The 15,641-nt window shown below is 40.4% G+C and overlaps 1 protein-coding gene across 1 annotated transcript; it reads right to left on the reverse strand.

The window, feature by feature from the left end:
• Nucleotides 1-7,697: 7,697 nt before the first annotated feature.
• Nucleotides 7,698-11,994, reverse strand: IRGM (immunity related GTPase M). Its single transcript, XM_047858264.1, is given in 3 exon segments — nucleotides 7,698-7,846; nucleotides 7,849-8,908; nucleotides 11,870-11,994. Coding segments are annotated over 3 exon segments (1,236 nt in total). The 5' UTR covers nucleotides 11,897-11,994.
• Nucleotides 11,995-15,641: the final 3,647 nt, after the last annotated feature.

The following is a 15,641-nucleotide window of genomic DNA, read 5'->3' on the forward strand; positions in this document are numbered from 1 at the left end:
GCCTGTGAATGAAATGTAGCACAGTGTTCACCTGTTCCAAAGTATATAGGTGGCCCGTCTGCACCTACAGAATATTTAGAGATTACTTTTCCTTCTTCTGGTTTAAATGGGCCTCTATTATCATAAGGTCTGGGAAACCAGACTGAATCATTTACATAACCTGGGAAAGAGGGATCATCCCATGTAATTAATCTATTAAGAGGTGGATTTGGAATATAAATCCAATATGTGTGATTCTCTTTAGTACTCATGGTTAAAATAAGAACTGACATCATGGCACTAAACAGAGTAGTAGAAGTCTTAGGTGTTCCTGTTTTTTGGAGGCTCTGTTCTGCTTCTAGAGTCATCTTCTTCATCGGTCCCCATGTTGGGGGTTTGGCTTTCATCGTTTTTCAGTTCTTCTTTTTATGTCTTGTTCCAGGCTGAATTCCTCTATATCTTTCTCTAGTGGTCGAAGATTGTCAACTCTTTTTCTCTTCACCCATCTGTTCATATCATGGTTTTAATTGCCAGGCTGGGAGCCAGATATCCCCATTATCTGTGGATACAAGAGCAAATCCTCGACCCCACAATTTAACATACCCAGGGCACCATTAGTTATAATTAGTTTTCCAAAATATTGGTTGTGAAAGGGGTCTGGTATTAGAGACTGTGTGATGTTTTTCAGCTGCAGTGAGCACTTGTTCACCTCTTAAATCCAAAAAATTAAGTGTAAATAGTGCTTTCATTAATTGATTCTTTGGATTCAAGGCCATATCTCCTTGTTTTTGTTTTTGTAACATGGTTTTTAATGTATGATTAGCACGTTCAATAATAGCTTGACCTTGTGGATTATAAGGAATGCCTGTAGCATGATGAATGCCCCATTATTGGCAAAATATGAGAAAAGTGTGAGACGTATAAGTGGGACCATTGTCAGTTTTAAGATTCCGGGGGAGTCCCATTGTGGCAAATGCTTCTAAAAGGTGCTGAATAACATGGGCCTTTTTTTCTCCTGACAAAGGTGTAGTCCATATAAAACCAGAATATGTATCTGTTGATACACGTACATATGCAAGGTGACCAAATTGTGGAACATGAATAATATCCATTTGCCATAAATCATTAGGTTGTTGACCTCCAGGATTAACCCTCTGTGAGTACAGAGGAATGACAATAGGCCCACAAGTGGGGCAGTGTGTGATAATTTCTCTAGTTCGTTTAAGGGAAATAGAAAAGCGTTTACTTAAGCCTTTAGCGTTAAGATGAGTCAGACTGTGAAAATCTTGTGCTGTAATAACAGGAGCTGCCAATAAGGAATCCACTGCAGCATTTCCTTCTGCCAAGGGACCAGGGAGGCCAGAATGAGATCGTCTGTGAGTAATGTATATAGGATGGGATCGGTGTTGGAGACAATGTTGGACTTGAAAAAATAAGTCAGACAATTCTGAGCCATCTGAATAAATATTAATGGTTTACAAATTTTCAATCACTTGTTTAGAATAGGCTGAATCCGTTAAGATATTGATGGAGGAGAAAACATCCTTAAATAATAAAAATATGGCAAAGAGTTCAACCTTTTGTCCTGAGGCATATGGGGATTTTACATATTTAGAAGTAGGACCATAATATGCAGAATAACCAGATTTGTTGGCATCTGTAAAATAATTAGGTCCATTTACAGGTACTGATTGCACAATTTGAGGCATGATAAAGGAGGTGGTTTTGATAAATTCCATTAATTTGGATTTAGGATAATGGTTGTCTATGTAACCTATATAATCTGCAACTCCAAGTTGCCATGAAATGCATTGCTGATGTGTCATGGATATTTGTGCATGAGATAGAGGTTCTATAATTGTCTCAGGGTCTTGGGCTGTTATTTCCTTAAGTCTCCCCCGACCCTTAAAAATTAACATTCCTATTTTGTCTAAATATGCAGATAATTTTTTAAAGGCATGTTGGAAAGAAATATCCATTCTATGATTCCATTAGCCTGCCAAAGTACTCCTGTAGGAGAATGAGGTGATAGTAAAATTAACAAGGAAACGGGTAGCGAGGGGTCAATTCGAGTAAGCTTGACTGGAAGTGATTTTTTGCTCAATCCATTGTAATTCTTGGGATGCTTCCGGAGTTAATTTGCTAGGGCTATTTAAATTGGAATCCCCTTTAAGTACATCAAAAAGATGAGTCAGTTGATAAGTAGGTATACGTAGAGTAGGACGTAACCAGTTAATGTCTCCTAATAACTTCTGGAAATCATTCAAAGTATGCAAGGTATCTCTACGAATTTGAACATTTTGAAGCATTATTGAATTTTGTACTATTTTTTGACCTAAATAGAATAAGAGATCTTCAAATTGAATTTTGTCTTCTTCAATAATGAGGCCATATTTTGAGAGGGTTGCATGAACTGCTAAAAAGAGTGCATGTAAATCATGTTGTTTGGGTAAAGCTAATAGGATGCCATCCATGTAATGGATGATCTTAGCATGAGGAAACTGAGATTGTAAATATAGGAGAGGTTCTGCAACAAAAAGCTGACAAAGAGTAGGACTATTTAACATTCCTTGAGGTAAAACTTTCCATTGAAATCTGTTTATGGGGTTCTCATGATCAATTACAGGAAAGAAGAAAGCAAATCTCTCCGAATCTTTAGGGTTTAAGGGAATGGAAAAAAAACAATCCTTAAGATCAATAATTACAATTTTCCAATCTCAAGGGATAGCAGCAGACGTCGGAAGGCCAGGCTGTAGAGCCCCCATAGGTTGTATGATTTTACTTATGCTTTGGAGATCAGTCAGCATTCTCCATTTTCCAGATTTCTTTTTTATGACCCAAACCGGAGAATTCCAGGGACTAGTTGAAGATTCAATATGTTCCGCTTCTAATTGTTCAGAAACTAAAGATTTTAAAGTTGCCAGTTTTTCTTGAGAAAGCGGCCACTGCTCTATACATATGGACTCATCAATAAGCCATTTTAAAGGCAGTGCATATTTTTGTTCTCTGGCAGTGGCCGCTAGGATAAATTTGGATATCCTAGCCTTGTGGCTTTATGTTTGGGGAAAATATAGAGGGGTGTTTTAATGCCTTGTTGATTTTTATCTAATCCCTTCAGTGGGTCATATCCCATGGCACACATTATATTTTTATTTTGAGTAGATACAGATGGGATATTAATATATGCACCCCATTGTGGAAGTAAATCTCTCTCCCATAGATTAATAGCAATGCTAGCCACATAGGGTTTAAGAGTTGCTATCTGGTCCTTGGGTCTTTCACATCTCATAACCCATTGACTTCTTTTTATTCCCCCTAAGGAACCAAGTCCTGTAAAAATTACAGGTACGTTTTCAACAGGCCAAGATGAAGGCCAAAACTTTTCAGATATGATGGTAACGTCAGCTCCAGTGTCAACTAATCTTATAAAAGATTTATTATTATTTTAAGATGTATTTCAGGGTGAGGATCTTTCAAAAACATTTGCCAATATAATTGTTTTCCAGTACTGCCAAAACCTCCAGTTCTGATAACAGGATTGCTTTGGCCCTCTATATAAGGAAGAATAAGTAACTGAGCAATTTTATCTCCTGGTTGAATAGTATAAGGGTTATCAGCCGATATCATAACTTGAATTTTTATTTTCATAATCACAGTCAATAACCACAGGATACATATGAATACCTTTAAGTGTAAGACTACTCCATCCAAAAATAAGGCCTACTGTGCCTTTTTCCAAAGGCCCATATTTAGTAATTAGTGTTTTAGCTTTTTATCTCATTAGACATATAATGAATTTATCTCAATTTATCATGCAAACAAAACTTAAATGTTTTAGGTTACCAAAGACTTTGAAAGCTATCTTAACAATTACCCATGAAAACTATGAGGCAAACAAAGTTAACCATTACTTTAAGTCATTCTTTTGTTAACAGGTTGGAACAGAGATAACGTGAGTTTATTTGACCTTTAATAAACCTTACTAGAATAGTTTTATATTTAATGTTGATAATTTGAAAGACAAATCCAACAAATATAAATTAGTTTAAATATTAAACCTATTTATTTACCATTTAAATCCTGAGAAGTCTGTTATAACCTTAGGATATTATTATAAAGCATATCCTAAATAGTATTATAAATTATTATAAATCTTAAAAGTTTATTTATTTAATTAACGTGTCAATAAAAGATCCTAAAGGCGAATGTATAGCATTTTATAGTTGTTAGCAAAACTAGGTTCCTTTAATATTGAGAAGTTTTACCTAAGCAATCAGACTTGATAAAGATGAAACCTAAAGCTTTGTGGGTTTTTTTGGCAAAGAGAGAAAAAAAAAAGCCTTTGTTTAAAAAAAAAAAAAAAAGAGAGGGAGGGAGCCAAACCATAAGAGACTCTTAAAAACTGAGAATAAACTGAGGGTTGATGGGAGGTGGGAAGGAGGGGAAAGTGGGTGATGGGCATTGAGGAGGGCACCTGTTTGGATGAACCGTTGTGTTGTATGGAAACCAATTTGACAATAAATTTCATACTAAAAAAAAATACATTGTCTTATCAAGAGCAGAACAGTCCAAGAAAGCTTTGTTTTCTGAACAGAGAAAAGCGGATTTTAACCTTATACCAGTATACATTTAAAATTCCATTTATCTCAACCTTAGTAGAATAAAGTTCTATAATTTAAAAGGCATGTCTATCTTAATAATATTTGATCTGTGTTTTCTTAAAAGTTTATCATTGTTAATTTTTCCCATGTAACCGGTGAGGAAATTTAAAGTTTAAGGAAGTATTTTCTTTGCCTTTTGACAGCGTACATCTTCCTAAAGGCAGACAGAGGCGCAGAGGGAAAGAAAAGAGTTCACATGGTTCTAAAGTCTGTCAGCTAAGATAGATGAGCAGATACCGATTTTTGTTTTGTTTTGTATTATTTGTTTCATTTTGTTTTTGTTTTCCATTAGTGGAATTAGGCAGTCTTTGTTGGGCCTGAGAAGACAGGGAAGTTTCCCAAAACAAAAGGAGTTTCAGCAGCTGCTTGGGAATATTCCTTAAAATCTCTACCTTGAGCTAGACTAGCCAGAGACGATTGGCTCTAATCATCATTTGTGGGTGGCGGCAGAGGCCATTCTGCCTCTTGAATTTTCAATTTAGATGAACTTATATTTTGTTCTGAGTCAGACTGTACATGCTGTAAAGCCATCTCAATTAAAGAACATAAAGACCACATTTTAATTTTTTTAATGTTTTTATTTATTTCATTTTTTTTGAGACAGAGCATGAGCAGAGGAGGGGCAGAGAGAGAGACACACACAGAATCTGAAGCAGGCTCCAGGCTCTGAGCAGTCAGCACAGAGCCCGATGCGGGGCTCGAACTCACTGCGAGATCATGACCTGAGCTGAAGTCGGACGCCCAACCGACTGAGCCACCCAGGTGCCCTAAGATCAAAATTTTAAAGAAGTGATATCTCCATTTTGATGAGCATCTCTAAGCGTTTTCATAATTAATCTCCATTGTTTAAGGTTTAAAAGATTTTTTCCAGACAGATTAAACCAACAGCAATGTTTTTTAGCCAAGTACCCAAGCACATCAAAGGTTCCCCTTTTCATTTTTACTCATGAACTTCGCAATAAAGTACCAAGTAATTTTTTTTAAATAGTCATAAGTGTTTTATTTATTTATTTATTTATTTTTTAAAGTACGAAGTAATTTAAAGTAAGATTTAGGATCATGAGACTGGGAATTTCCCATACTTCACTATCCCAAAGCTGGGACTTACCTGTCCTACCACTCTGCTTTGGTCCTCTGCGACTGTAAACCACAGTAGTCTCCAAGACTGCCGCGCTGTATCCTGCCAACTATGCCAAATGTTGCAGGGAGTATGGCTGGAGTCACAAAATATGAGTCCACAAAAAAGTGCAGTTAAGTGAAGGTCCTCATACTGGAGGCGGCATGAGGCCCTGACTCCAGAAGGAAGCTTCTTTTTATTAGGATAATTGCTAAAGATTGCGTGCATAAAGTCAGCTAAGCAGTGTGTTAATCAATCCAATGGTTTTCAAAGTTGAATTTCGAGTTAATTGGTTTCTATAACACTAGGAAGGGTCAGGTGTGAAGGAGGATCTTCTTTAGGAGCCACAGCCAAGGTTCAGCTGTGTAAACATGTCCTAAGGCCTTGCACCTTCTCCAGCCCTTCCTTTTTGAAGTCTTTTCCTTTTATGCTTTTCTCCTGCATCTCCCACACATACTTAAACATCGTAGAAGCCATTTATGAAAAGCCCCCAGCTAATATCATACTCAATGGGGAAAAACTGAGTGCTTTCCCCCTGAGATCAGGAACACAACAGGAATGTCCACTTTCACCACTGGTGTTTAACATAGTGTTGGAAGTCTTAGCATCAGCAATCAGACAACAAAATGAAATCAAAGGCATAAAAATTGGCAAAGATGAAGTCAAACTTTTACTTTTCACAGATGACATGATACTCTACACGGAAAACCCAACAGACACCACCAAAAATCTGCTAGAAACTGACACATGAAAAGTCAAAATCAGTGTATAGAAATCGGTTGCATTTTTATACACCAATAATGAAGCAACAGAAAGAGAAATCAAGAAACTGATCCCATTCACAATTGCACCAAGAACCATAAAATACCTAGGAATTAGCCTAACCAAAGATGTAAAAGATGTATGCCGAAAACTATAGAAAGCTTATGAAGGAAATTGAAGAAGACACAAAGAAATGGAAAAACATTCCATGCTCAGCATCTGGAAGGATAAATATTGTCAAAATGTCAATACTACCCAAAGAAATCTGTACATTCAATACAATCCCAATCAAAATTGCACCAGCATTCTTCTCAAAGCTAGAACAAACAATCATAAAATTTGTATGGAACCACAAAAGACCCTGAATGGTAATATTGAGGAAGAAAACCAAAGCAGGAAGCATCACAATCCCAGAGAGTCTTCATTTAATTTTTTTTTCAACGTTTATTTATTTTTGGGACAGAGAGAGACAGAGCATGAACGGGGGAGGGGCAAAGAGAGAGGGAGACACAGAATGGAAACAGGCTCCAGGCTCTGAGCCATCAGCCCAGAGCCCGACGCAAGGCTTGAACCCACGGACTGCGAGATCGTGACCTGGCTGAAGTCAGACGCTTAACCGACTGCGCCACCCCCAGAGAGTCTTCATAAGACAGAAGCTGCAGGCTTTTCATAACAAAATTTTGGAACTTTTGGACATTTTATTCTTGCTGCATGTTCACTCCAAGGAAAGGGATCAAACATAGCCATAAAAAGAGGAGATAATGTTGGAGACCATCTTAAAGGGCCTATCAGTGACTGGGGCAGGTGAAAGTTGTGTGATTCCACAGAGTGTGAAGTGAGAAATGAAAGAACAGGGGACACAAAGAGGCATCAGAGAAATGATGTTAACATTAATTGACAAGAGTATGACAGAGCAAGATTGTATGTCACACTGAGCATATATTTTCTTCCACCTTCAGATACAAACTAATTTAATAAATACAAGAAGTAGAACACATATTGGGGTTTCCTGACATGGGTTCAAAATGAGCAAGTCAGTTCATTTACTTCAAGGAACTTCGTACCAATGAAAGTGGAAGTGTTGAGCTCAATTGAGAATTCAGAAAGGGTACAGTATGAGGAGAGGACCCCAGATGTCCTGACTTTCCTCTAGAAGGAGCTGATGAGAAGTCACCTCTTCAGATGATGGAGTCTGTCAGGATTTTCTTCAGTATGGCCCTGGTATCCTCAGCAACTATCTCAAGGAGAAGTCTGTGTATCCACTTTCTCAGGCAGTTGATAATAGCATTACCTAACAGTGGGATGTATCTCAAAATTGAATATAAGAGGCTGTATTACAGTTCATGCAAGATAATTCCCAGTCCCCTCTGAGGACAGTCTGCAGATCCCTAGATTTCATAATGGCCCTGTATTCCTCCGTGGGTTTCCCCATGCACTGAGCCATCTGCTGGAGAGATACATCATCCACACCAAAGAGCAAGTGGTAGGCATTCAGACACTCCTCCAGATCATCTGCATTCCAGATGCCAAGGGAGTCCTGGAAAGACTTGGAGGCTATTTTCTCCTGCAAAATGGTCACTTTGTCGTTAATGACCTTCTTATAAGTGTGGGACAGATTCTCTAGAGGACCATGGTACCTGATGTCAGAGACGTCTTTGTGCAAGATGTTCCTAAGCTCTGGGAAATCATGCGATAAGGGGTCAAAGCTGGAGACCAGGAATGTGATGGGTTCATGCACTCTCTCCTTCTGGAGAGTTTCCTGGATATTCTCTCGGATATTCTGCAGGAGTCGTTCCTCTGAGAGGGTAGTTGTGCTGAGGTCCCTGTCCAGCTTGGTCCAGACGATGTAGAACCTCTTTCCCATGCCCTGAATGGTTTTAGCAAGTTTCACGAGATTCATGCTGAACTGTTCAGATGCAATAATGATGAAGAAGTCATACTGGCTAAACTGCATCTCCTCCATATAGTTCTCCAGGCTTTGGGTGGCAGCCCCTGTGCCAGGCAGATCCCACAGCACCACATTGGGAAAGAAGGAAGAAGAGTAGCAAATGGGAGTCTGGGTGGTCCTCACCACCCCAGTGGGGGCTGATGCTTCATCCTCATGCCCAATTCCCCGTAGTACATTGATGAAGGAAGACATACCATTGCCGGAGTCTCCAGTTACAGCAATGTTCACTGGGGATCTGGATGCTCTCTCCAGGGTTCCCCTGACCACAGAGACCACCTCCAGCAACTTCCCTTCTCTCACAGCCTTTTCTATGTTTAAGGCAGTCTCCTTAGGTAAGAAGCTCCAGCCCATATTGTATTGCACAGCAGAGGTGAAGGATGTACGTAATGGGGTATGAAGGGATGGGGTGGGCTGTGTCATGTCACTAAGAAGTGGAGTGACCTGCAGAAACAGGAAGAACATGGGAGTTAGGAGGGCCAGGTACAGAGCACAGCAGAAGAATCATCAGTTTTGGTACCCCAAACTGAGGATGTCAGATCCACACCCAATTCACTACAAAGGCATTTTGATTAGAAATAACAAGTCTCTGCAAAATGTTTTATAGTTTGTCAAAAATTTAAACATATTTGTCAACCATAGAAAGTGGAGAAATTCTACTGTTTGTGGCAACATGAATGGACCTTGAAAGCATCATGCTGAGTAAAATAAATCAGACAGTGACACAAATACCGTATGTTCGAACGCATGTGTGAAATCTAAAAATAAATTCATGGAAAAGAGAACAGACTTGTGGAGAGACAGAGGCAGAGGGTGAGAAGAGGGGCAGTTGGAAGAAGTGATCAAAAGCTACAAGATTTCAGTTATAAGATAAAAGGGATGTAGTGTACAACCTGATGACTAGATAACAGTTCTGTATGATTTATAGGAAAGTTGTTAATGAATGAATCCTAAGAGTTTCCATCATAAGGAGAATTTTTCTCTCTTAAAAATGATTATTTATCTTGAGAGAAGGAGAGGGAGTAGTGGGGCAGGGGTGTAGAGAGAGAGGGAGAGAGAGAATCCCAAGCAGTCTCCATGTGGTCAGCACAGACCTCCATGCAGGTCTCAGTCTCATGAACCATGAGATCATGACCTGAGTTGAAGTCAAGAGTAGGATGCCCAACCAACTGAGCCACCCAGGCACCCCTTTATTTCTTTGATTTTTTATTGTATTTAAGTGAGATGATAAATGTTAAGTGAACCTATTGTGATAATCATTTCACAATATATGTAAATCAACTCATCATGTTGTATGCCTTAAACTCAACAGTGTTGTATGTCATTTACTTTTCAATAAAACTGATAATAAAATTTAAATAGAGTTACCAAATTATCTAACAATTCCATTGCCAAGTGTATACCCAAGAGCAGTGACAACATACATCTATTTAAAACCTGCTTGCAAGGGCACCTGGGTGGCTCAGTTGGTTAAGTGTCCAATTTCAGCTCAGGTCATGAACTCCTGGTTCATGAGGTCTAGCCCTGCATCAGGTTCTGGGCTGACAGATTAGAGCCTGCATCCTGCTTCAGGTCCTGTGTGTGTCTCTCTCTCTGTCCCTCTCCTGGCTGTGCTTTCTCTCTCTCTCTCTTTCTCTCTCTCTCTCAAAAATAAATAAACATTAAAAATAATTTAAAAAAATAAAATCCTTCATGCAAATGTTCATGGCAGCATTATTTATAATACCCCTCAGGTGGAATTAACACGATTATCCACCAGCTGACCAATGGATAAACAAAAGTGATCTATCCATTCAAGAGAACAGTATTGGTCAGGAAAAAGAAATACAATGCTGATATCTGCTACAACATGGATGAACCTCAAAACTTTATAATCAGGGAAAGGAGACAGTCCATTGGATCATGTATGATTCTATTCATATGAAATGTCCAGAATAAGCTAATCCATCGACACAGAAAATATATTGGGGATTTCCTAGATCTGTAGGGCAAACAGTATGAGGGAAAAGAGAGGTGGCAGTCAAGAGGTACAGGGTATCTTTTGGATAATGAAATGTTTTAAATTTGATTATGATGGCTTTACAACTTTGTGACTATATTAAAAGCTACAGAAAACTTTAAAGGGGAGAAAATGTAGAATGTGTAATTTATATCCCAATAAAGCTATTGAAAAGAAAAGCAGCAGAGGTGCTTATTCAGGAGATGTGCACATTTTAGGGACTCATAGGAGACCATTGAGGAATGCTCTGCAGCTGTGGTGCCAGTAGTCATCACCAAAAGAGGTTATACACATGAGTGCTCTTGAGCCACAGAGCAGCATAAGGTTTGCTCAGTCAGGAGGCAGGTAGGTACAGGTACACCTTCTCCCAGACTGGGACAACATGATGGCCCACTAGGGATATATGCAGGGAAGAAGGAAGCTTGTGCAAACTCTCCATACTCTTCAATCCTGAGGATCCACATATCCTGAATGCATATGTCTTCAGAGTCAAGAACAATTTAATTATTTTTTTAACAACACTGAAAAGTGCATTGTCTTTTCCCATTTTCCATGTCTTTCACCACTAACTGCATACCTGAGGAATCCTTGTCCCTCATCCACTTCAACATCTAAGTTAAAGAACCTTCCAAATAATGTCCTCCTTGTTTTTTAAGTCAGCACTTATGTTTTATATGATTGTTTATATTTGTCACTGTTATTACTATTATAAGTATTTATGTTTTGCCATGTACTTTCTCTTGTAAGCTGAGGCCTGTGGTAAGATTGCAAGCATTTTATAAGGCAGGACTGGGAAATAGAACGGTTGGGATTATCTAGTGGCCTCTCCTCCTGGGGGCTACACACAGTGGTGGCTGGTGGGATTTCCCAATCTACAAGTTATAACTGATTGCTGTGGTGATTTCCCTTAAGATATATACTATCTCTATGTGTATAGATGCAAATTTTAAAACATTTTTAAATCAAAGCTGCCTGTTTGGCTGAGGAGTTTCCCTGTGAGCCCCAGGGGCCTTCTATTTCATGAAGGCTTCCCTTCCAGACTCATCTATGGGGTCTCCTGAGTCTGCTGGAGATCAGTCCTCACACCCAAGTACTTAGGTTTCTGCCTCAGAAGGAGTGCAGTCCTGTCTGTGGACAAATTTCATGTGACTGCAGGTCCTGAGGTGCAGCTTCTTACTCTCCACACTGGCTTTCCTCTACACAGGTGAGTCCAACTTGCAACACTGCCCTCCAGAATTCTTGGTGCTTTCATCCTCCATAAGGCCTGGACACACTTTCCCAATGAGGAAACTGCCAAGAGACCTGAGTTTGCAGACAAGCTGGGTCCAGGGTAATATGAATGCTTTCACGTTGAAAACCAAGCCCCAGTATACTGTCTTTTCCAGAAGGGAAGCCATGCTACCCACCTCAGAGGACTCCTTTGAGGGTTGCATGCTAAGATCCAGGTGAAGCTCTGGACAGGCCCTGCAGCAACCTCTTGGCGAATCCTCTCTGGTCTTATTAGGATCTCTGAGGAAGAGTTTTCTCTGGTTCTTCTTACTCCCTCCAACTCATACAACAGTGTATGAAGATTCTGATCTGTGAGTCTTTCTGGGCTGGGTCTTCTGCATGCCTTCTCTTGATTAATCTTCTCCAAGCTCTATTAGACAAAAATATTAGTATTCCTGGTTACAGATGAAGAAATGGTGTCTCACAGATGAGAAACAAACCTCAAATTTCACAGCAATGATTGAGGATCCAAGATTTAAACCCATAGTATGATTCTCTATTCCTGCTGGACAGGAAGGGAGGACATTCCTAGTTAGTGCTGAGTCTCCAACCCCAGGACCTGAAAGATTGCTGGATGCTGAGATGCTTCTCCTGGGGATGTGGGTTTCTCTTATTGCTATCAACTGCCATTTATTTTTCCCTGGATGCATCCTTCCTAATTTGGAAAGAGATTGGAAATCACAGTCCTCTCTCACCTCCTATCCTCACTACACATTAAAGAAGACCCACTGATTTGAAAATGTGAGGAAAAATCCCAGAGTGTCCCCACTTCTCAGAAAATGTTGCAGGGAAATTGACCCTCATCAGGAGATAGAGATGTCTCACGAAATGATCAGGTGATTCTGGGACTTCAGAGGGAGGGAAGCTGATGGATTATGATGTGATCACCATCCTATCTGCTTGGGGACAAGAGTCCCCTAGGGCCTGGGGCCTGGGCCCACAAAATATTCAGTGTCCTCCACCAAGGGTCCCTGTGACAAACTTGAGGTACAATAGATCAGTAAGGATGATGTCTTCTTCTGCGGGTAGTAGAGATGGACTGAGACAATGAATATCTTGGTGGTGAGGCAGAGCACACATGGGCAAAGCTGCCTAGAAGCTAGAAAGATGGAGTTCTGCTCTGGGTCAGACTGAAAGAACATTCTGCAATAAGAATACCTAAGAGTAACCCTCCCTTGCCCTTGTACTCAAAGCCTTCTTTAAGACATCTCTTGACTATTCTCTAAAATAGTCTTGGTTCTTGTTTATGGGGGATGTAGAGGTTCCTGGAGGTCTCAACTACCATTCTGGCTTGAGAGAGACAATCTCCTGGGTGAGTTCCAGGCTCACTGACTTTTTTGTGCAAAGGGGTTTCCTTTGCCCATGAGCACACTATGTATTTTAATTGCCTATAAGTTTGCCCCTACTATGGGATGGGGAAGTCCATATGTCCTTATCAGCAGTCCTGTAGGGCCCAGGTCAGCTAGAACACAGGAACTGGGCTAGATAGAGCCCTTGAATCCTTTTCCTTGTTTGTCTGAATCCCATCACAACCTCCATATGTACCCATCTCACCTTGACCCCTCTGATTTCTCTATTAGATCAATTGTAAAACAAACAAACAAACAAACAACCCTGTTTCCAAAAGTTTAAAGTCCCAGAAAGTATTGTTTTATCCTTTGATAGATGGCAGGCATCATTAAAATACACTTGCAGGGGCAGGGTGCTTGGGTGGCTCAGTCAGTTAAGCATCTGACTCTACTTCAGCTCAGGTCATGATCTCACAGTTTGTTAGTTTGAACCCCTCATTGGGCTCTGTGCTGGCAGCTCAGAGCCTGAAGGCTGCTTTGGATTCTGTATCTCCCTTTTTCTCTGCCACTTCCCTGCTTGTGCTCTCTCTCTCTCTCTCTCTCAAAACTAAACTTTAAAAAAGAAAAAAATACACATGTGGGTCTTACAGTAAATAATTCCCTAAACTCTGCTTTGTGCCCTTAGTGCCCAGCAAGTCTGGGACAATTTCTTTCAAATGAATGAAGCACAATATGCCATTGTATACCCTTCATTTAGTGGTTGACAGATGATGTTCCTTCCTAAATGTGTCATCTGAAATGATGAAGCCAGCTCCTCCACACCCCTTTGGAAAGTAAGTAGGGCCCAGAGCAGTGTATGAACCCCTGCCCCACAGTGGGTATAGGAGGTGAGCACAAACCTACACTTTTCCAGACCATTTCTGTGACCATGTCTGACCCAACCATGGACTTTGCACATGTCTGCTCACCTGAGCACCTGTGTTGACTTGCTGGGGGGAGGATATTGAGGCTCCACTGCACCAGCCACAGGTATCTGTCCCCTACTATCTGCTCATCTTGTCCCTGTCCTGCACCTGGTGCTAGACAGCCCCTGTACTTTGGATGCTCTCAGGGTACTTAAAGCAGTACTGTGTTCATGTCACTGCCAGGCCAGGGCAGGACAGGGTAACTCTGAGAGGTTGCTGGGTCTTCCAGGAGTGGTCAGTGTAAAAGTGTTTGTGTGTGTGAACCTGCAGGACATTGAGGCTCAGAGCACTGATCCAGAAGTTGAGGAAAGGCCATCAGAGATCAGCCTGGGATGCAAGTGACCCTCCACACTCACTTCTTACCGATCATATTCATAGTAAGGACCTCTGAGAAAAGAAACAGGCCTTTATTGAGAGAGCCTGAAGAGGAGATTCAACTAGAGAGGGAGTTGTGCTTGGATGGAGAACTGGACCTTGTGAGCAGATCTTTCAAATTATTCTGAATGAGACCAGCAGTAAGAAATACATTTCACATAGGAACTACGTAAAAACTCAACACACATACATCTACATGCATACACCTGAGGAAAGAGTTTACCAACAGGTTGCCTACCCTCATTTTAATATACTGTGTTATATAGGTATAGGTAAGTTTTTTGAACCCTTGTAATGCACCAAATAGATTTCATGATCTAAGAAGCAGAAAGAAAAACACTCATTAGTGCATTTCCTATGCAGAATCCTATATAGTTGATGCCATGCCCAATTACCTTGAGCTATGAAACAGGGATCAACCTTGGACCAGACTAAAAATCTGAGGCACTAAGGAGTTTTTTGAACTTGTAACCAACGTGGTCCAGCCCCACAGTTTCCCCATTTTAGCTTAAAAGGAAAAGGGTGAAGAAAAATCAACATATTGATTTTTTTATAGGAAAGTATAATAAATGTCTGCATCATCAGTGGGCATGAAACTCAAAAAGAACCAGTCTAGGGAAATAGTTTTGAAAAGACCCCCTCATTAACTTCTGTAAAGAATGGATTTGGTGCTTACCAATGGGGACAGTTTCTCCAATGTAGATACACATGTGCATTTTTATACATTGTCTAAGGTCTGTTAGACACTTTGTCCCTGGAACCCCACCCCAAGTCCCTATTCCACAGAAGGTCCAGTCAGTGTTCTAGATTAACTCTCCGAATTCCAGGCTACTCCAGGAATTGCCATTATTTTACATCCTGCTTAGACTCTAAGAGATATGAATATCAAATCTCTTTGATATGAATATGAATGGCAAAACATGCTCTCCTTTTCCAAACCTGATTCCCATCAGAAGACTCCCAATGCCATGAATATGGAGGTGATAGGCACATTGCCTCTATGCTGGAGGGCTGCATGGGTTTGGAGCAGACCAAGCATTTGGTTGTTATATTTTGTCCCTGAAGAATGTCAGAGAGGGGCCCTGCTGTGAATATTCACTGAAATGGATAAGCCAGTCCACAAGCTCTCCTGCCCTTGTGTCAGGTTCCATCTTTCATGTCTTTACACTAGCAGGGTTATTTATTAGCTAGGTTGGTTTGTAGGAGCCCTCTCACTTACCTGCTTCAGTATGCAGAGGGTGACTGTGATCAGGCAGCTGTCAGTGGTCCTCCTGGCATGT

Source organism: Prionailurus viverrinus, chromosome A1 (genome assembly GCF_022837055.1).
Source record: "Prionailurus viverrinus isolate Anna chromosome A1, UM_Priviv_1.0, whole genome shotgun sequence".
Taxonomy (NCBI): Eukaryota; Metazoa; Chordata; class Mammalia; order Carnivora; family Felidae; genus Prionailurus; species Prionailurus viverrinus.